The sequence below is a fragment of the Nesoenas mayeri genome, assembly GCF_963082525.1.
Source record: "Nesoenas mayeri genome assembly, chromosome: 6".
Lineage (NCBI taxonomy): Eukaryota > Metazoa > Chordata > Aves > Columbiformes > Columbidae > Nesoenas > Nesoenas mayeri.
Window position 1 is genome coordinate 7,370,265 of NC_137545.1, and position 23,109 is coordinate 7,393,373.

General features: G+C 38.1%; 1 protein-coding gene across 1 annotated transcript in view; it reads left to right on the top strand.

Moving 5' to 3' along the window:
* The window catches only part of ADAM23 (ADAM metallopeptidase domain 23), a gene marked incomplete at both ends in the record, with an annotated part of 76,110 nt that overhangs the window by 44,376 nt on the left and 8,625 nt on the right, over window positions 1-23,109 (top strand). The window contains 11 exon segments of the mRNA XM_080346766.1: window positions 59-107; window positions 1,864-1,963; window positions 4,978-5,049; window positions 5,803-5,889; window positions 6,313-6,393; window positions 8,586-8,636; window positions 9,111-9,174; window positions 10,747-10,852; window positions 12,272-12,391; window positions 13,065-13,233; window positions 16,395-16,506. Coding sequence (XP_080202892.1) covers window positions 59-107; window positions 1,864-1,963; window positions 4,978-5,049; window positions 5,803-5,889; window positions 6,313-6,393; window positions 8,586-8,636; window positions 9,111-9,174; window positions 10,747-10,852; window positions 12,272-12,391; window positions 13,065-13,233; window positions 16,395-16,506 — 1,011 coding nt within the window.

Genomic DNA, 23,109 nt, shown 5'->3' on the forward strand with positions numbered 1-23,109 from the left:
TGTAAGCGTATTTATAACTGCTTTCCTTTTCTGTTGTATTTTGGTCTTGTCTGAGAAGAGTGTGACTGCACTGAATCCTGGGGTGGTTGCATCATGGAGGAAACAGGGTATGTCGTAACTATCAGTTATCAAGGGCTCTGCAATGAGTTCGTAGTTTACATTATGACATAGATATTTATGCTTTGGGTTTTGTCCATGTGTTATAGTATTAAGAAATGGAAATCTAGAAGCAGTTGGAACAACCCAAACATACAGATGAATTATTTCAGTTTGCTGTTCACATTTTAGGAAATCATTCATAAATCTTCTATTTTGAAGTGCAATGCAGTATATTCACTGATGCTTTGCAAGACTTAAAATGATTGAAAAGAATGTATATTGTTCATTAAACAAATCCAGTTATACATTTACATGCAATTGAAAAAGTGTTATAATAGTTTTGAGATGTGATATTTCTATTTTCCTCCTAAATTTTAATCATTTTCCCCTAGTTCCTTCAAAATTCGAATTTTGAGTGAACACATCTCTCTGGTTCTGTGCCCATGAACAAAAGTAGAAAGCTGAAGCTTTCAGAAAGTGCTCAGAATCCTTAATAAATGGTCAGTGGAGTGTGAGAGGGAAGCACAGCTGTAAGGGAGGAAACCAGGTTTCTTTACCCTCTACCCTCATGCACTGCCAAAGATTCTTTCTCTATACTGTAAGCAATTGATGAGAAGAGCACAGCTTCTGAAACACAGGGCGTTGAGTCTTATAAATCATGTACTGTCAGAATTCTTGCTCACTGTAGAAGCTTGATTGCAAAAATCATGGAGAAAATGAGTTATAAATAAGACAGAAGGAGCTTAGTTTCTTCATATTGTATTTGGAAATTGGTTCTTCAGTAGAGTTACTGTGTAGCTTTCCTGTAGACTTGTAACTGTCAACCACCATATGAATGCAACAGAAAATTATTTACTAAGTTTGCTTCTGGAATCCAAAGGCATTTATCAGAACAGATACTGGCTTCCTCCCCATGGAGAACTCATCCAAGTGTCAGTCTTGGATGGGAATATCAGCAGAAGAGGTTGTGGAACAAACCCCCATCTTTAATAATGTGAATAGTTCCCATTCCCAGATCTCAAAACATGGCTGATAACATCAGACAACTTTCTGTGTGAGAAATGGCTTATAAAGTATGTTTCCATCAGGCTGGGAAAAAGATGGAGATGAGGAAATAGCAGAGAAGTCTGTAGCATCGTGAACAACATAAAAAATGATCACTGATTCTTCCCGCGGAACAACTAGGGAGGTCTGAAATGAGACTAGCAAATAGGTGACAGAAAAAAATGGGATGAAATTGTTCTTCTACCAGTCTGTAATTAAGCTGTGAAACCTCTTGCTATAGCATCTTGTAGATGCTAATAGATTTTGGGGTAAATTTGTGGGAGAAAATACAATGAAGATTATTTAATAAGACAAAATAACTCTTCCTGAGAACATAATTGAGCTGCAAATTGATGGAAGCTGGAAAAACGTTCTGCAAGTAGTAGTACAGTGCTCTGTTCTCTACTATCTATTATTGAGAGGATTCATAGCAGTTATTATGATAATATGGTTGCACATTATTAACAAGATTAGAAGACTACAGTTTCATATACTGTATATCCATATAGCTGAAATATAAAAATGCAAGATGTTTAAAAGCTTTTTCTTTCATTCTGATTTTATTGTTTGAGAATAAGACTGAGCTGACATACTGTTGCACACAGTGGTTGTAAGAAATTGGGATTTACAGTATTAAAAAAATGGTGTGACCCTTCTGCCCCCTTCCAGTAACTGTTGGTGTTTCAGGGCATTTGCTGAGCTAATTCTTTGCCATTTTAGGGTATACCATTCCAGGAAATTCTCCAAATGCAGCATTGCAGAATACAAAGAATTTTTACTTCGTGGGGGAGGTGCCTGTCTTTTCAACAGGCCAACAAAGGTAATAAATATGTTGGTAGTCAGAACCTCTGCTAAACATTGCAATGTAACAATTTCACCAACACCCGTCGGTTCTGAAATTTATTCAAATGTTTTTGTATTTTCTTGAGGTTGCTTGTTATTAGCTGACTATTTATTCCCATAGCATTTAAAAAGAATCTTAAGAGGAATGCAACTTGTTTTCCACACTAGGAATTAGAATCAACCAGCTTACTTTGTACAGACAGTAGCAGCTTATGGTTGTTCTCAAAGTTAACTTAATTCCATCTCATTTCAGATGTACATCTAGCAAACTCTGTAATTTATAACTGTTCACTTGTACCACCCCGTTGTTTTTTGCCTAAAAAGTTCTCAAGGTCATGATTTTTTTCTAAGGCAATATTTGCACGACATCCTTCTAAAGCTGAGTAGTATAAAAATATTCCATGTGGCTTTTTTTGCAAAGTAAGATCAATCTGAAGTATTAATATTCTATTCAATAATGGTGTTAAACTTACTGTCCTTGTAGAATTTAATACTACATGAGACTATTAGGCTGTTCTGTTTACAGTTCTTTATCTTTTGGTAGGGCCACCACATTGCACAATTAACTAAAAAAAAATGTGCTTGTTAGAGAGTTTTTTGTTCTTTTCCCAGGGTAGCAATCTTTGCTTCTAGAATAAGAATGTAAGAATTCTTACAGTAAAAAGTAGAAAGAAAAATACAGCTTCATTGTTTGATGATGGTTGTCTAGCAAGGTAGTGTTAACAAATTTAATCATATTGACTGTATACAGAATAAAAAACTGGTTTAGTTCTGTGAAAATGCTCCCAGGAGAATGACTGAATTAACTTTGTATGTTATATGTGTCAGTGTTTCACAGCTTTTAAGTTAAAGTAGTTTGGGAAAAAAAAAAACATAAAATGTTTTGAATCCTGTTATTTGGATGTTGGGAGGTAAGGTAGAAAATAGCATATCTGATCTTTAGGTAAATAAAACATGGTTGTGTTAAGCAGTCACCATGATTGCACTTTTAATGATCACATTTTGGTTATGGTCTGGCACGTATTATGGACATTCAATGGTTCCTGATTAATGCTGTAGGAAATGTTTATGTGTTATTCTCCCTTTTTGATTTCCTACAGGCTGCAGGTCAGATAACCAGGTCTGTTTGATGAAAAACTGAATTTCATGTTCAGAATGAGAGATTTACTGAAGTGCAGTAGTAACAGTGACTTACAGAGAAAAAAGAAATGTCAGTTTTCTGAGTCATATTGGCATTGCTAGTGAAGAAGGGTACATAATAGTATTAATTGCTTCAGCGTAGTTTTGTTTCTGGCACCCAAAATTGTAGACACTATTGATTAGATATGTGGTTTATGCAAGATAAGTAAAATATTTTCTTTCTTTTTGATTAAGCATTATGATTCCTCCCCTTCCAAGTACTGCAGAATAATTCCAACCAAGTTTATAAATATTTATGAGACAGCACTGTGCCCTTGTGGCCAGGAAGGCCAATGGTACCTGGGGTGGATTTGAAGGGGGGTGGTTAGTAGATCAGAGAGGTTCTCCTGCCCCTCTACTCTGCCCTGGGGAGACCACACCTGGAATATTGTGTCCAGTTGTGGCCCCTCAGTTCCAGCAGGACAGGGAACTGCTGGAGAGAGTCCAGCGCAGGGCAACAAAGATGCTGAAGGGAGTGGAGCATCTCCCGTGTGAGGAAAGGCTGAGGGAGCTGGGGCTCTGGGGCTTGGAGAAGAGGAGACTGAGGTGTGACCTCATTAATGTTTATAAATACGTAACAAATATGTAAAGGGTGAGTGTCAGGAGGATGGAGCCAGGCTGTTCTCGGTGACAACCAATGGTAGGATAAGGGGTAATGGGTTCAAACTGGAACATGAGAGATTCCACTTAAATTTGAGAAGGAACTTCTTCTCAGTGAGGGTGACAGAACACTGGTCCAGGCTGCCCAGGGGGGTTGTGGAGTCTCCTTCTCTGCAGACATTCCATCTCGCCTGGACACCTTCCTGTGTAACCTCATCTGGGTGTTCCTGCTCCATGGGGGGATTGCACTGGATGAGCTTTTGAGGTCCCTTCCAACCCCTGACATTCTGGGATTCTGTAATTAGGTTTCATATCTTGATCCTCAACAGCTGTAGTGCTACCCAGGCCATGCAGGAAGAACATGTTTACTCACATCTTTAACCCTCATCCAGCTGTAGATTTACCTGTTCTCATGTTAACTTGTTAACTTTTAACTTCTCCTTTCAACCATGTTCTCTTGATGAATGTGTTTCCGTTGCCAATATCCCAGTTAAATTGGAAATTCCCGGCAGCCTTATAGGATTTAAAAGCAGAATTATTATATTGAAAACAGACAAGGTTTTTGGGAAGTTATTTCTGTGACAAAACTGAAAAAGATCTTAAATCACCGTAATCAAAATTATGATATGTGAAAAGAGTATAGAATCTATATCATCCTGAGCTGTAGAATTTATCTGTATTGTATATATCTACACCTAGGAGTAACTATTTAGCACTATCTATATGTGGTTGTGTTCTAACTTACTAATAACGCACATAGAACTTCCTTTTGGCAGAGTTTCTTAATATTTGTTATTTTCTTGCACAACCATGTTCCACTGGAATAGGCAGTGGGTAATTGCATGAGCAAGGATGAGTACCTGAGCAGATGCCAGAGATCATACAGCAGACTGGTTTCTTGGAGGAATTGTTAGATAAATGGGTGTCCAGAGAATTGGAACGAAGTTCAAATGTTACTGCCTTGAGTATTATTTCATTGTCTCTTTGTTGTAATTTTCCAAATCAGTATTCTCCTAAAGAATTCTAGCAATCAAGTGATTTAGCTGTGCATCTTTTATGTCTGAACAATTCTGACTGACAGCACTTGAAAAACACAGTAGCAAGTCATATGTACTCTGTGTAGTATTGCACAAATGGGCTGTGTGGGACAGAAAAGTCATTTGATACCGGTTTTATTCTGACTTGGGGCGGTGGGGACATTTCTGCTTTCAGCTTTTTGAAACTACAGAGTGTGGGAATGGATACGTAGAAGCAGGAGAAGAATGTGACTGCGGTTTCCGAATGGCAAGTAGAGTTCTGTTATTGCACAAGTCTTTCTTACAAAATATATTAAGATAAATTATGTAATTGTCAAGAGAGGAGGAAAGGTTATGGAAATGAGTTTGTTTTGCCTGTTGTTAGGGAACATTTTTTCAAGTGAGAATGAGTGCAAAGACAATGTGTGTCCTCAGAACAGTCTTCCTCTTGTACTAACATGTAGCTGCTTCTCAGAAATCTGAGAGTCGCCCTGTAGAAGTGCTTAGACATTTACTCTTCCTGGTTAGCGTGGCTGGAGTGATAGTGCCCTTATCTGTGCTTTGGAGACAGGTGCCTGTGTTCAGACAGAATAAGTAAAATGTTGTTTTCTTCTCTATTGTAGAAATATTCCGATAATGTTTTTGCAAAAATCTGCCCTGTAGATTCGATTCCTAGTTCTAGTATTTAAATAGAATTGCACCCATAATTATTTTTCTTAATTTTTTTTCTGCATTTAATGCAATTTGACTAAGCACATGCATTTGGCACAGGCTATTTCCACACCTCTGAAGAGGCTTCAGAAGGTGTGAGAATCTCCTTGTTGCTAGAGCTTACGTGTCACTGCTTTCCCTTTACTTTAGTATTTAAGCATTGCAAATAATTCTGCCAGCTGATAATTTCAAGCCATCAGTGCTGAACTGATCTTTTGTCTGCTGGTACATAAGACTTTGTTGGAAAGATTGTGAAGAAAAAACTTATTTAAAATGGAATACTAAAAATGTGGCTTACTGTTTTCTTCAGGAATGCTATGCAGACTGCTGTAAGAAGTGCTCTCTTTCTAACGGAGCGCACTGCAGCGATGGCCCCTGCTGTAATATATCGTGTCAGGTGAGTGGTGCTGCAGTATCTAGAGGTCTTTTCCGTTGGCCATGGAAGTCGTGTGCAGCCTCTTATAGTTCAAAGCATGCTTTATGTAGAATGAAGAGAAACAGCTTATGTAGAGTAAGATGGTTATTCCAGACAATAATGTGGTTACTGACCCATACATAAATAGGTTGTATTTGATATGTATTCATGTAAAAATGCCTTTTATTTGCATTTATATATTGCACTTAAAAGATTAAGAAACTTTGAAATAACTATTGAGATTGTGGTGTTCTGTTGTTAGCCAAGCAAAAAAAAAAAAGACAAATATGCATGAGTATAGTGTTTACAGTGTGTTTGTGTTAAAATGAGGAGTAATTCCGAACATGAGCCTTTAATATTCCTTTTACATAATCTTAGTCCTGAACTATATTCTTCATTTCCTAGTTTTTCCCACGAGGCTATGACTGTCGCTATGCGGTGAATGAATGTGATATTGCAGAGTTGTGCACTGGGGATTCTGGCCAGGTATGTTTGCAGCAGCTTTCTCTGCTTACACTATTGATCTTTGTTTGCACTCATTTTATATCAACTTAAGAGGAAAATCGAGATTAATAAACTGGATTCTCATATACCCACAAATAACTAACAGGGTTATTTTTTAATCCTAACAAAAATTTTTAAACATAAGAATAAATTGTCATAAGCTCAAAAAAATTAATCTAGGTGGACTCAAAACATTACTTCTGTAGTTTTATTTATTTTTTAAAACCCAGGGGGTTTTGTGTGTCTGTATAGTATTTGTGTCAGACATCCTCCTTTACTCTTTACCTGACCTATAGTGTAAGTATGGAGAATATACGGCAAATGTGAATGGATTCAAAGGATCTTATTATTTAAAATAGTTTAAAATATAAACATAGAAAATGACAACTAATTGAGTATAGAACTGTTAGAGCGAGATAAGGACTCAGCAAAACAAGCCGATTTAATGTGAATCACGCTAAGCCATTTATTACAGAAACAAGTCTCCTTATATACGTAACTATATTCTAATCATGCGTCCACGCTCCAAGCACGAATTCGTTAAATGAGTGTCGTGGGCTGTCCGTGCTCTGGAGTCTCACTGATGATACGTCTGATGATTCACGTCACGCCAGGACCCTGGTGATTGAGGAACGCCCCTCTTTCTCACAGCAGACTCTGCACTCAGCTTCTCGAAGCGGCCTTGAGATACCTTTGAGCCTGACTAATTCAGCAACACATCTTTATCTATCAAAACCCCTCCACATAGAACCATAGAATTATTTAGGTTGGAAAAGACCCTTAAGATTGAGTCCAACTAAACCAAGTTAGTAAGCGCCACGTCTGCACATCTTTTAAACCCCTCCAGGGATGGTGACTCCAGCACTTCCCAGGGCAGCCTGTTCCAATGCCCGACAACCGTTTCCCTGAAGAATTTTTTCCTGATATCCAATGTAAACCTCCCCCGGTGCAACTTGAAGCCATTTCCTCTCACCCTGTCACTTGGGAGAAGAGACCAACCCCCTCCATGTTCCAGCCTCCTTTCAGGTGGTTGTAGACAGCGATAAGGTCTCCCCTCAGCTCCTGTTCTCCAGGCAGAACAGCCCCAGCTCCCTCAGCTGCTCCTCATCAGACTTACATGAGGTATTATATTTTTTAAGAGTGTGCACATGTATGATTTCAGCAGCTGTGGGTATCTTGCATTTTTCTTGAAAACGTTTGGCTAATACTCAAAAGTTTAAGAATAAACAGCAACCAAAGGGTTGCTCTAACTTGAGTCTTAAATAGTCAACATTCTGTACATCTTCCATTTTCGCAGCAACTTTGGCGCTTTAGGTGATACATGCTCCCTTTTAATATTGAGTATTTAACGTCAAGGTTATATAAGAACTTCATAACCCTGCTGCAGTCATCTACTGCATCAAATTCTTAGCTTTGAAGAAATAAGGTTCAGGATAGATCACCTCTCTGTAATTATAGATGCCAATAAATGAACAGCAAGTACTTCTGTTATAATCTGGGACATGCACATTTACACATAAGTAGCTATTGCTGCGATTTTATTGTAAATCTTTTATTAAATAGTTGGAGCATTCACAGCAGGAGGAAGAAGGGCTAGAAAGGCCGCCCTATAACTGTTGGCTAATAGGGTACGTTGCAGCAGCAACATTCCAAATCTTCACAGGTCCCTCTGTGATGAGGAACAGCTTTGAGATTAGCCTGCTCCTAGCTTGAGTAATCTGAGGCTTTTGGACCTAACAACTTTTCATACCAAAAAAGCTTCTAATGCCAAGAGAACATGACAATATCATAAACCCCGCCAGCTCTGTAAGCAGTAGACTGGTAGGCTACAACTGGGTGCCGGCTTAAGCTCTTAGTGGAACTGAAATGCACACAGTGGTCCTGTTGCAAACATGGCTCCAGTATTAGCTACCAAATATCCTATTACTGAACTCATTTGCTTTGCTTTTTATTTTGCTCGACTTCCTTAATTTCTACTTGGAATATGCAAAAAGTCAGGATGAAACCCCATATTTCATGGCTCATTGGTATTTGTAGCTATAAAGATTCCTGCACTAATTGTGTTAGCTACCCCCTTTATATGTTGTGTGCTTGTCTTTTAAAACCAGGAAAATTCCACACATAATCTTTTGTTGTATTATTACAGGATTTAAAAAATTCTTCATTTTTTTCAGTGTCCACCAAATCTTCATAAACAAGATGGATATGCCTGTGATTCTAATCAGGTATGCAGCGTTTTAAAATCCCCACACATCAGCAAACAGAAATCAACCAAATACAAGCTGTCATTTTTGTTTTAATCCTATCTGCTATATTTCTTCATAAATCTTGTCTTTTGGATGTGAACGTTGCTTGTGCTTTATGCACTCTATGAATAGTAAAAAATTCTAGTTTGAGTAAAAAGGTGCTTTGTATCTTTATGTTTTACATGTAGATCTTGTATTTCACTACATGTTAAGATGTTCTTTAGAACAATGTAAATGAGAAGTATAAAGCAGCTGCTGAAATGTCAGTACCTATTAGACACCAACTGACTTTGACAGAATCTGGGCCTAAATGTGTACTCCATCTACCCAAATTAATGAAAACTATTATACATCCCGATATGTGTGTGAAGAATCAAAATGAGACATTTGTTGTGGGAGAAAGAAATGAAATAATGTTCAGTTCTCATTGCTAACGTGTTGTCTTTTGTTTAGGGTCGTTGCTATAACGGTGAATGCAAGACAAGAGATAATCAGTGCAAATATATCTGGGGATCTAGTAGGTTGGCTTTTAACTACCTCAAATGTATTTTATTTCTTGTTCATTCCTGCCTTTGTTTTGTATTTTTAGTGGTTTTATTTTTTGTTCTTGCCACTGTAAGTTCTCTGCTCGGTAGCGCGGGCTGCAGTGAGAAACTCAGAACTCAAGCTTGATTTGCAAGTGAAACTTCAAGTTGTACACAGGTTTGAGAGTGATGACTGTTCTGATGTGACATGGTTGCAGACATAGGCAGGGCAGCAAATGTTGGACTCTGCTGTAGTTAGGTGAGAAAGCATACAAAATATTAGTAACTTGGCGTTACTGTTACCAAGGGGGAAAAAATGGGTTTGAAGATTTTTTTGGTATAGTTCAAAACAGATGTTTTGGGTTTTTTTAATCCATTATCCCAGCAGTAGTTCATGGTAAAGCTGCACCACCTTGACTCTGCTATACCATCCTATAGTCAGGAAAACGAGCACATTAGTGTGAATTTACATATACATAGTATGAACTTAACCAGAGAGTTGTTGAGTAAAATAGAATTGCATTTGCAATAGATTTTGCTTGCAGCTGAGAGGAGATAAATGCTCTGTATCGTTACCTTGACACAGTTGAGCAGAGCAGCACTTTCAGGATGTCCTGGACTCTGGCACTCTTGTGCATTTTGTCTAATCACAACGGCCGCTGCTGACACGGCCTCTTTGAGGCAGAATCATTCCATTTGAGGGAAGAGAGGAAGGGAGGGATATAGTTTTACCACTTATTGTTTGTTTTACACAATACAAAAGATGCTATCTAAGTGTAAAATTGGACAGAGACAACATTTTCTTTGTCTTCTGCCTTGTTAAACTTTATGTTGCCATCTCACATTAACTGATAATATTAAAGGCAAAAGATGTTTTTGTTAACCGATTTATTTGTATCTTGCATGCTTATATTTAAAAGTAGTTGGTCTGCCTTCTCTACAAGTGATTTTACTGAAACTACTCTGTCTTATTTACCTTTAATCTTCCTCTGTGTATTTGTTGTGCTTTTCTTTTTTTCTTTTTCAATTGCTTTTTAGAAAAAACAAATGAGCTTGTTGGTTTTAAAGCTTTCAGTTCAGATTTCTACTCCAAAAAGCAGTAGAAATTACACTGACTGTTCAATCTTGTTTTCTCTGTGAACTCCTAAAAAAATAAAATAAACATGGAGTTGATCTTAGAACATATGCTTATGCTATAGGTCATATATAAAATCTTTGATCTCCTGAAATACAGATCAGGAATAATTACAGTGAAAACAACTTGATAAATTCTATGTGCAACTGTTACAAAGTGAACAAAATTAGACCACAGATAAATTCAAATGCAGAAGACACTGCAGATACTGTGGAGATGGCTTTTTTTTTTTTTTTGAAGTTCAGAGCAAATTTTGAAGATTGAGCATTATTTTAGAAAAGCCATCAGTAGGTATTGCAGTTCAGTCTGCGAGGTTCCCACTGTGGTCACTGGGAAAATACAGAGAACTGCTACAATAAATTACACAGGTTTTCAAAGCTCTGGTGTTGCCAGTGGAAAGTACACTCCTTTTTCCTTTCTTCATCAACAGAGTCTTCAGGATCTGACAAATTTTGTTATGAAAAGCTTAACACAGAAGGCACAAAAAAAGGAAACTGTGGAAAGGATGGAGACCGATGGATTCAGTGTAGCAAACAGTAAGTTCAGCTTGGTAGAGACTATTTCGATTTTAAATAGATGAACTTTCTACTTTTTCATGAAGGTTTCAGCGGTTTCTTTTGCATTATTTTGAATGTTCTTTCCCTCATGAGATTTTCATTGTGAAAAGGTTCCATAGCTAATTCTGACAAATCCATAGGTGACTCAGCAATACACTTCTAAAGATTTCTAGATTTTCGGAAAAATGTGCTGGGAATTTAAGTCTTTCAGAGACGCTGGGGGACAAGGCAGCAAAAAGTCACAAGTTCATAATACACAAATGCCTCAGGCTTGGTAGGGATAAATCAGCCTGCAAATACACACGCTATTTTCACTCACTCTGGGACTGATACCAAATTATGCTATTTCAAGGTTGTGCCAACCCTTTGTTTTGACCAGAGAGGACTATTAGACATTTGGATACTATAGAGAAAACGGCTGATTCATTTGCATGTGATCATTACTAGATGGATGTTTCATTAAATTTACTTTTCAAGTTAATGATCATGAGCGGATAGACTTAAATTTCTCCTGCTTTCCTTACTGTTTTGTAGTTTTTAAGTATGCATGTAAAAATTGCAGTCTCAGAATGGTGTCTTCCTTCTTTGATTATTTGATGCTTGTCAAGTGGCAATTTTTTGTTGTTTTTGAATTACATGATGCACTTTTCAGAGAGGATCATAAGGGAATGAGTTGTCTAATGGCTTTTTTATATTAAGATAAGAATAGTGTTGTTCTGATATGTGTATTAAAAACCTCACTTGTATAGAAGCTTTTCTTGGTCAGTAGCGAGATGCAGAAAAATGGTCTAGCTGAAGGGCCATTTAATTTTTTTCCAGTTTTAACAAATACAATTTCCAGCATTCATCCAGCTGCTTCTGTGGCTTAGGACAATTAGAGCAGGAGATGGAAGTTTTAAGCTGATGTTCTTTTGTTGAAGATTGCATATATAAAATAACATCAAATGAAGCAGACTCTACCGAAAATTCAGGCACATACACTGCATGCTAATGATTGTTATTATGGCTCTCTTGGCCTGCAAGGGAAATAAAATTCCATTAAAAATTCAAACTTTACATTAATGTATGGCGTCCAAGTTGCTAGAGAGAGGGAGATGTCATTTAGCCAGATATGACAAAGCTTTGTACAATTTAGCTCCTCCTAATTTTAATGTATTGTATTTAGAGCACAGGTAACTTTTTTTGTTCATGTGAATATTAACATTACTTGTTTCTGCCTTTTGTCATTTATATTAAATATTATTTTATTTCCAGCCTTCTACTCTGGAAGTCTATCATGCAGCTTATGGTAACATATTACTTAATGGTAATCAGCAGCATCATTGCCAGTCTTTCTTTTTTTGTAAGTTTACTTCATATTATTCCAGTAACTTTTTGCTTTATGTTTTCATCTTACAGTGATGTTTTCTGTGGCTTTTTGCTCTGTACTAATCTTACTAAAGTTCCACGTGTTGGTCAAGTTCAAGGAGAAATTATCCCCAGCTCCTTTTATCATCAAGGCCGAATAGTGGACTGCAGGTAAAAGATAATGCAGTGTTCCAATGTGATTTTGCTCTGTCAAACCTGATTAACTGTAAAGTATTATATCCTCAGAGAAATAGCTGTAGGGAAGTGAAGGCTGAGAGGGAGTCAACTGAGGAGTTGTGGCGGGATGAGATGTTAAGCTACATTTCAGTTAAAGGGCAAGTAAATGGGTTTTAGTCTACTGAACACAGTCCTAGATTTGTGTCTTAAAGACATTGGCAACATTGCTGTCACGCTAAGAATATTCTCTTACATAGTTAGATCCTGAGTGAACAATGATTCTTAATTCTTCTCTTATCCCACTAGTATTTTTGTTTAAATGTCACCACATGGGAAGTTAGTTTTTTAACAGTTTTTCTAGAAATAATATTTCACAGCATTTGAAAAGAAAAAAAATCACAGCCCATCAAAGACGGTGAAAAAACCTCTAAAGCCCAAGGTGCCTGTTTTGAGTATTTAAGTCATTATCTAGACTCCTTTTTAGTCTGACAACTGGAGCACTTGTCAGTGCTGTGGACAGACAGAAAAACTATAATTCTGTTCAATCTGTCTGTATGGTTGAATGAGAGAAAGGTATGGGGCTTTTAGTATCTGCACTAACATGTTGAGTATTTTCAAAAGATTCCCGTCATAATACTAATAGTATCTTAAAACTTATTTCTCCTAGTGGTGCTCATGTTCTTTTAGATGATGATACAGATTTAGGTTATGTGGAGGATGGTGCTCCCTGTGGCCCTCACATGATGTGTCTGGACAAGAAGTGCCTGCCAATTCAGTCTTTGAACATCACCAGCTGTCCCGTTGGTTCCAATGGCAAAGTCTGTTCTGGTCATGGGGTGAGTCAGCAGCTGAGCTGCTCCAGCTCTCTCTGCTCTGATTTAATGTGTGAGTTCTCTACCTGAAGCGTTCCTAAGACCTGCTGATCTGGAAACTCAAATGTTAGATACAGGAGAAGACTGCCAGTCTGTGAAGCACAGGTAACAGTTTAGAAAGCAAAGTCATCAAATGAATTCTGCAATTATATCCAAAGTGTTGTTTTAATTACTAGCAAGAAAGAGCTTTGACATCAGTTACTGTAGAGACTTCTGCAGGTACTACCCATATTTCAAGCTACCTGCCATCTTCGATTAAACTTTTTCCTGCATGCTAACACATTTGCAAAATTGGTCCCACGTTAATTGATTTATACCTCATGACTTACATAATTTAAGTTCTAAACTGTTGGACATCAACAGAGGTGATATAATCTTCCTGAACAGATGCAAAGTGTATCATTTTACATTCAGGCACATTATATTCTGTTTTTCTACCCATCTGTCTAAGATGTTAGGCATGTTTTGATGAACAGATTCACTGTTCCACGTCTTAACTGTAATACTGATAAAACCTTTCCACTGTGGGACTCTGTGGACAGACACTTGTCTGAGGAGCTGGGCTTCAGACAAGAAGTTTCTATTTTTCCTTCTTGGTATGTGTAACTGAAGATGAATTTGAGTGCTTCAAAGAAAAGGGTTAGGTTCAAAATCACAAAGAAAAAATTTAAAATTGGAAAGTAAAGGATCTAGGAGATTTAGAAAACATCTCGGTACTTCTGGAGAGTGGCATGAGTGGTAAAAGAACTACGTTACCTTATTTGTTTTGCTTTGGATTATTCCAGTTCATAATTTTAAAGTAATATTTCAGTTATCAAACCTGTCATTAGCTTCAGCTTCCTAGGTGAGATTCTTCAGTGAATACTTGAAGAAGCAGAGTGAAATAGACGTTAAATTTAAAAAATCACATGCACTTCTAACTTGTAAACATGAGTGTGTAGGTTATTTTTTGGGTTTTTTGACATTATTAGCTGATGCGTAATGACTGATTTGACTTCTAGTCCCATAATCAAAACATCATTCTTTGTTTTCTATTTCTCATGCCATATTTTTTCCTTAGTGGCCTCTTCTAACAACACATTCCATGTCCCTTTTCATATGGAAAGTTTATAGTTATTGACTCCAGTCTTCAAAAAGGGCAAGAAGGAAGACCCGGGTGACTACAGACAGGTCAGCCTCACCTCCATCCATGGGAAACTGATGGAACGAATTCTCCTTGGTGCCATCTCAAGGCATATCAGAGATAAGAGGGTCATTAGAGGCAGTCAACATGGCTTCACCAAGGGGAAGTCATGCTTGACCAACCTCACTGACTTTTATGAGGACATAACAAGATGGATGGATGATGGCAGAGCGGTGGACGTGATCTACCTTGACTTGGTTAAGGCATTTGACACAGTCTCCCACAGAATCCTCACAGCTGAACTGAGGGAGTGCGGTCTGGACGATCGGGTAGTGAGATGGACTGTGATCTGGCTGAAGGGACAAAGCCAGAGAGTTGTGGTCAATGGGGTGGGGTCTAGTTGGAGGCCTGTATCTAGTGCAGTGCCTCAGGGAGCAGTGCTGGGGCCTATATTATTTAACGTATTCATCAACGATTTGGACGAGGGAATAGAGTGTCAGCAGGTTTGCTGATGACATGAAGCTGGGAGGAGTGGCTGACACGCCAGAGGCTGTGCTGCCATCCAGAGACCTGGACAGGCTGGAGGGCTGGGCAGGGAAAAATTGAATGAAATATAACAAGGGCAAGTGCAGAGTCTGTCATCTGGGCAGGAACAACCCCAGGTTCCAGCATAAGTTGGGGAATGACCTATTAAAGAGCAGCGTAGGGGAAAGGGACCTGTGGGTCCTGGTGGACAGCAGGGTGACCATGAGCCAGCACTGGGCCCTTGTGGCCAGGAAGGCCAATGGTACCTGGGGTGGATTAGAACGGGGGTGGTTAGTAGGTTGATAGAGGTTCTCCTGCCTCTCTACTCTGCCCTGGTGACACACACCTGGAATATTGTGTTCAGTTGTGGCCCCTCAGTTCCAGCAGGACAGGGAACTGCTGGAGAGAGTCCAGCGCAGGGCAACAAAGATACTGAAGGGAGTGGAGCATCTCCCGTGTGAGGAAAGGCTGAGGGAGCTGGGGCTCTTTAGCCTGGAGAAGAGGAGACTAAGGGGTGGTCTCATTAACGTTTACAAATCCATAAAGGGTGAGTGTCAGGAGGATGGAGCCAGGCTCTTCTCGGTGACAACCAATGAAAGGACAAGGGGTAGTGGGTTCAAACTGGAACACAGGAAGTTCCACTTAAATTTGAGAATAAACTTCTTCATGGTGAGGGTGCCAGAGCCTGGCCCAGGCTGCCCACATTCAAACTCGCCTGGACACCTTCCTGTGTAACCTCATCTGCGTGTTCCTGCTCCATGGGAGGATTGCACTGGATGAGCTTTTGAGGTCCCTTCCAATCCTTGACGTTCTGTGATTCTGTGACTCTATTGATTTGATATTTTAGGTTTTGTCAGTTAGAAGTTTTCCTGTATCTGATAAAAGTAGTGCAAATTTTAGTGAGTCCTAAGTCCTTTTTAGAGGCCATTCAACTAAATGTAAACTTAGGAAAAACTATTTCCTCTCTTTCTACAAGATAAGCAAGCACTTTAGAAAAAAAAATGCTGACAAAACCAATTAAAATTTCACTATTTTTTCTACATGGGAATAAGCTGTATATGAGAGGTTTTAAAGCATAACCATGTCTTGAGCCTTTTAAAGGCAAATACTTGTATTTCCTCTGCACACCCGGGCTCAAAGTCTAGACAGTTGGTTAGTGAAGATGAAACTAGTCTAGATAGGAGTTTTTTTGGATGAGAATTTCTGTTATTTTTTAAATTCTATGCAGGTAAGTAGTGCAAATGATGACAGAACCACTGAGAACACTTGTGTGTTTCCTACCGTCTGACTGTATTTAAATGGTTAAAGCAAACTTCCAGGTTATTGGTATATTACACTTATTCTAAACACTCAGTGCTATTGTTACAACGTATAAATGGGTAAGTTTTGAATATGAATGAAATACCTAATTACATGTTAAATAAACTTCATAAACTGTAGTTAAAAAACAACTGCTGTCATTTATTTTCTTTTCCAGGTTTGTAGTAATGAAGCTACTTGCATTTGCAATTTCTCCTGGGCCGGGACGGACTGCAGCATTGACGATCCCGTCAGGAACACTGGTGGCAAAAAGGAAGAAGGACCCAAGGGTTTGTGTGATTTCAGTTTTGCTGTTGCTTTCAAGTATTTATGACATTTTTCTGTTTATACGTGGTAGTAGAATTAGCATGTAGAGATACTATTGTGCAGTCCTGTTTTAGACCCAGAAGTAGGTCTTTCTGCTTTGAGAATTGATGAAACTTTTCTAACCTAAATTTGGAGAAGAGTTCAGTAGGTAATGGTATGTGCTTTCTGGTTTTTTTTCCTTCATCCTTTATTCTCTATTTTTTACAATCATTTTATTTGCAATTGGAATGTAGGTGTAGCCCTTATTTTTTGTATGATAATTGAGCATTTGTTTTATTAGAGATTTCCAGTTCTCTTAGTTGTTCTTAACTAATTCAGAGAACTGTGGCATAAAAAAAAGGAAAATTGGAATGTCTTTCCTGACAAAAAAAGCTTTGGTTCCTTGAAATGAGATTTCAATAGGAGGAAAAAGAAATAAATGGAAGATTTTAAGGACTTAGATTATTCTTACTCCTATGTATTTAGTAGGTATTTCAACTGCATATGAAGTATAAAGGAGCTATTGAGGAAATAGTTCATCAGAAGATGTTTTTCAAAGCATAAGAAAAGCACTTGGCATTCTTTCTGACTTCTTTGCCGGAGAATGTTTTTGGATTGTGCTAATTTTTTAAAGTATTTCCTGACACCAGGACATTGTCCAACATGAGACGATATATATCCGGCGTTACGCACTCACTGATAGAGTTCCCAATAAACAACTGAGAAACCCAAATACAATTTTTCTGCTATGTCCCAGCTCCAGGTTCTTTTATCACTGATACAAGGCTGATGGAAAGAAGACAGAGGTGTTTAAAAACGTCATCCTTAGAGCTCAGACTCTAATTGATTACTCTTTAAAATATCCAAGGTTTCAAGGGAGGACAGGATTTTGCTGTGTCCCTCCAGAACGGCTCTATTTCTGTCTTGTATGCCTTATTCTTTGGCCCCTTAGCGAAAAAGACCCTTCCTAACTAAAAAGCTGATTACAGAGCCTTAAAAAGTAGCAGAGAACAGCACTATAGAGCTGATTTACTTCTCTTTGTGGATGAGGAGAGCAGTATTTACAGTTGTGACAATGACAGTACATGAAATTTATATTGCTCATTTCCAAGTCCTGTAGGTAAGAAATAATTCCCTCCTCTGCAAAAAGGTCTATAGGAGAGGCAACATAGAAGGTATGGTTATCTTGGTGAGGTTTTTGTCATTCAGATTAACTCATCTAATTCAGAATGGAAATACGTTTATGAAAACTCAGATGTCAATGCAGAAATATTCTGGGAAAAAGTCTTAAATGAATAGTATGTGCATGGATTTCTGCCAGTAGGTACAGACATGAAGGTTAGACTGCATTTTTCAATGGAGTCCTCTGCAAAAAGGCAAAATGTGTTTTTGTACAAGGCGGCTCAATGATTTCAAAAGATGTATTATTTTTACTGTTGTTAATACGTAAGTAACATACACTCAGAAATGAATCTAGGAGCCTGAACACTGACAGCTACTCTAATCTTTTTGGCATGCGAGCAGAGGAATTCCTTTTGGAGAAGATGTCAGAAGAATACAAAAGTAGTGTTCTGTATTGTAAAGATCCAATGTACTAAATTAGTTTCTATTAAGTTTTTTCTCCTTATTACCAGTACTCAAGTATCATATGCCTGTTCACAAGTCTGAGACAGAAACCAAAATAGTTTTTCCTTAGGAATAAATTTGAATTTTGTTACATTTCAGAAACAGAGCACTCATGATGTGAAAACTCACCTAACAGATTTAAGATTTTTCACACCATAAATCCAAGCATTTTTCTTACTACAATTAGAGCATGTATAGCTAGGAAGTACTGCTATCGATTTATATATTGTTACGATAATTGACAATTGACTGCTACTCCAGCTGCCCTTTTCAGACCTTTCCATCATCCATCAGTTGCTTTTGGCTCCATATGGTATTTCAGGTTCTAAAACAGATCAGCGGTCCTTAATTATGTTGGTAGTAATCCATGAGTCTTCAGTTATTCTAAACTCAGACAGAGTTCTTGCTGTTAGTTTTTGGCTACTGCAGAAACTTTTAATTACTTTAGAATGTCGGCTGGTAGTTTTGAAATCAGTCGGACTCCGTATGCACACCAGATTCTTCCTTTGCAATTTCATTTGCCTCTGTTTGACTAGTGGAATAGTGTTTGTTTGGTTTTTAATATAAAACTTATGTCTCAAGTGTGTGTATGTGTTTGTGTGTGTGCATATTTCCAAAACAGGAATAAATTATGAAATCATTTCAAAGCAGACTTTATCCAGCATGAAGACTTAGACAGTTTTTGTCCCTTGGAAAAGTTCCCATTAGACAGGGAATTCAGCTGCTTTCTTGTGGTCTGTTATGACTCAATGAATCTACCAGGCTTTTAATCTTTAACACAGGAAATATATAGATGCTTTTTCTCAAAAGAGTTCCCTTAAAAATGAAAAATAAGGCCTCAGTGTCTTAAGAGAGACTATCTGAACTTATTGAAATTTCCGGAGTGTTACCTGAAGCACAGTTCTAGGATAGGTTTTTCCTTTTAAAAGGTGTTATCCATCTTTGGGTCCTACAGATTAATAGAGACTCCTGTTGATAAATGCAGTAACAAAGGAAAATATTACTAACTAGTAAAGGAATGAATTTGAAAGTTGTTTATTTTCTTTTCCTGCTATGGAACTGTTACCAAATAGTTTTCATTTGGTTAGTTATATTATGGATATGGTGATCAAAAGGAAATCTTATTGGTGATTTATTTCTATTTTGGCTGTTTTAAATAGGCAGTAGGTTGAGGATGTTCCCTTTTAAAGTAAATAATAGACTCACAAGCTCACATTTACAGGAAAACTTCTCATTGAAATATTTGTAGGCATTCAAAGAAAACCAAAGCTGCAGTATTTTGGTAAGGAAAGGTTTACTCGGAGCTTTGAATTGTTTATCTGATGATGCCTTATAGTGTAATGTACTCCTTTGAGGAATTATTTCATGTTTTCATTTCAGACCTATATGTGATCATTTCCTTAAAGAATCTTCCCTTTTCCCTCCGCACAGTGAGCATGGCCACTAACAGGCTGATAGGTGCAGTGGCAGGGACCATTCTGGCCTTGGGGGTGATTTTTGGAGGCACAGGGTGGGGAATAGAGTAAGCACTTTTCTTAGCTTGAGTTTTCTGTTTGGTGCCTAGTGTGTGAGGTAACTGTACGCAGCCGAGCCCTCTGTGTATTTCCCCATGAGCTTTGTCATGTGGTGACCGTATTTGTCGTGTGATTTGACTGTGTCTCTGTCGTGTGGTTTTGCTCATGCAGTGTTGAACCTTCTCCTGTCTGGGATAATGTGGGGCATAAAACAATACGTGAATTTTTACATTGTCACAGTAAAATTAAATGTCTAAACATTTCCATGACACCAAATTATAAAAATAATGAGAAAAGATGGAAGTTTGTGATTAGTTTGCAAAATAGAATGAGTAATGTGGACTATTTAGTAAAATGCAGAAATTGTTTATTCAAAGCTATGGGGCTTTCAGTCTGCTCATAGGTCACCCCATGTGGCTAGGAAGATGAAAGCTGATGATAACAGGACAGCCAACCAGTTCTACTGTAAAGGCTCAGTGTTCTGGGATTCTGTTACCTCAAGGCAGTAGAATGCTGAAGTATAGAATTTATTGTAAACTATATGTATAAACAATTTTTACTGTCTTTTCCTAGTTTTATGAAACTAATCTTGTTAGCCCACTACCTCAATTTAAACTATAATTTATGTATGTGTGTATATATATATGTACATATATACACATATAAAAATGGCAGTATAAGAACTCTCTTCATTCTGCGTTCTCTGCGCAAGCTCCAGAATAAATGGCTGTTATTCTGCTCTTCTGAGATTTCCAGCCTCACTGTGTTCCTAACACTATATACAGCCTCTGTTGTGTCACAGCGCCATCTCTGAAGAGGGAATTGTAACAAGACAATTTGTGATTTCCAATCAGACTGCATAAAAAGCTTTCAGGTGCAGTTGTAATTAAGGCTGTGTAGGCAGTTCTTCTGGTAGGCAACATGTTGTGTGTCTGAGCTTGCCGCCCTAGATAGAACTTTTTTAGCTTTTGCCGAATTGGACAGTTGCATGGAACTCATCTTAAATTCTGAGAAGAGTATGGGCCTTTGCACTCACAGAGGACAACTAATAAAAAACAAATGGAAGAAGGTAAGGGACCATCTGCTTGTGAAAGATCAGATTGGTGTTTTACTGGTGGCTTTTACAGCTGTTTGCTAAGAACTGAAGACTCTGAAGATTGTAGAGGTTTGGGACTCAGCTTCTAGAGCAGAACAGGTTGAGGACTGTTTGCCTTTTGCTTACATTCTGCCATGTACACGTCTGTTTTTATCTCCCCTTACCTGCTCTCTCAATCCACTCCGCTCTGACCAGCGTCCTTGACCATTTGTTCTTGCTTCTGTATCATTCTGCTCTAATTGAAGCTTTTCTTCATCTTTCCTCACCTCTTACCACTCACTACCTAACTCATTATTCTTTTTGTTTCTACCCATTCTTGTCACCTGGATCCCGTCAGTCTTTTCTGTGTCCTCTGGTTCCTTCAAATACAAATGTACGCTCAAGGTGCTGCTACTTTTTGTTGCATGGTCTAAAGGAAGCAAGTGAGGAACACAAATGTCCTCTCTGTTCCAATGCCCTTCAGGCTCTGGTGGCTGTTGCTGGCTGTGGCCACAGGGGAGGTTGTGTTCAGCAGGTCCGGCCCTTCTTCCTCCCCACTTCACTTGCAAATTGCAAACTTTTCCTCAAAGTGCTGAAATAACTGTAGTTTCTTAATGCTTTACGAATTTATTTTCATAATCATGGGGGACAAAACGGCAGAGTCATTTTTTTCCAGATTTCATCCTAAAGTGGACAGGATAGCTTAAACCAGAGGATTTGGCTGGGAAAGTGACAGGCAAGAAAAGAGAACATCAACCACCACGGTGCAGTGTTACCTGCAGGACAATCTGCAGTAAACTTGCCTCTTCTACAACTAGTAGAGTTTCAAACCAATGTACAATAGATTATACAAGAATTAATGTATCTGATTGAAGATTTAGGGAACACTCTGAAGTCCACTGACATTTCAGGTGTGTTCCAACATCGCCAGTAGGATTATAGCAGGGTTCTAAAAGATGACGCGAGATGATACGATGGCTGTGCCAGAGCAGGTGGTGCCTTGCAGGAAAGGCTGGCGTGGCCAGTGGTCACAGTGCAGGAGTTTTCCCAATCAATCTGTGTCTGCAGGTTATAGCAGGAGTATGATAGAAAGAACAAGAACAGCAAAGTGTCACACCTTGGGATCGTCTGCATGGAAAATGATCCCACAGGATGGTGGGGGTTAAAACCCTCCTCTTCCTTTCAGTTTACACGTATTTATATCAAGCATCTGAGCCCAGTGACTTGAGAAGCTTATTTAGCTGAAACATACTGATTCACACTTTTTGTAAATGTCACTAACTAAAATGAGCTCGTAGCAAAATTCTGGTTTATTAGTAATTAAGCATTATCAAGGAAATCGTATGAAACACAAGCCATACATATTTAAGGTAAGGTATAACATTTAAAAGTAGCCTCATTTTTTAAGTACTTTTATCTGTGCAGTCAGATATGGTCTTAAAATGGCTCACCAATAATGCTCTTAAACCTCTGTATTTCAAAACTGGAATTTATTAATTGGAGAACTGTTCTGGTAGACAAGTGGTTGCTGTTCAGTAATCATAAATATTCCACTGGCTTTGTTTTTATATTGAAGTCAGAAATGAGATTATCATCTTGTTGATGATCAGTGAAACTTTACCTTGAATGTATTCTTTTTGGGTTTTTTTACTAAGAAAAATAGCTGGTTTTCTGCATTCATAGCAACTGCCACTCCTGGCATACCATGGAACAGTTTAGAAACTATTCCAGAGGCATGGATGTGCCTTTGTGCACAGCCATCTACCAGTTACTCCGTTACCTGATAGCCTAATTCTCACAGGCATTGGATTTTCCTTTTTGTGTGTGTTTCTGTTAATAATGAACATCACTTCTTTAGTCACTGACACTGTATCAAATTGGGTCAGATCCAAAAAGTTTTTTTTATCAGGACCCGTTTATATTTAAAATAATTTTAGTAACTTTTCTATTAGCTGGGCCAAATTGTTTCAACTTCTGATTGAATTCTTCCTTATTTATAGTAAATAAAACCAATATTTATTTTCTGTATTGAAAGAACAAACTGCTTTTTGTTGAATGCATGTGGACTATGAAATCCTTTCTTTTTCTTCTCCCAAATATTTAACAGCCTGGGAACACAGAAGAGGGATGTTAAGAAGTGGCCATTTAGTATTTCCTTCCTAAAGGACTGTATCACTATCAGTTAATCATTGCACCTTTTGTGTGGGAGGAACAGCATTCTGTGGCTAGAAAGAAATCAGCTTTAGAATTTTTCAAGGCTTCTGAAATTTATTCCAGATAAATTACTTGCTGTGTTTTCACCCTTCTGCTGTGTCCAATCATTTGATAAAATCCAGAGGAAGCCTCTGAGTCAGATACAGTAGCTCATGAGG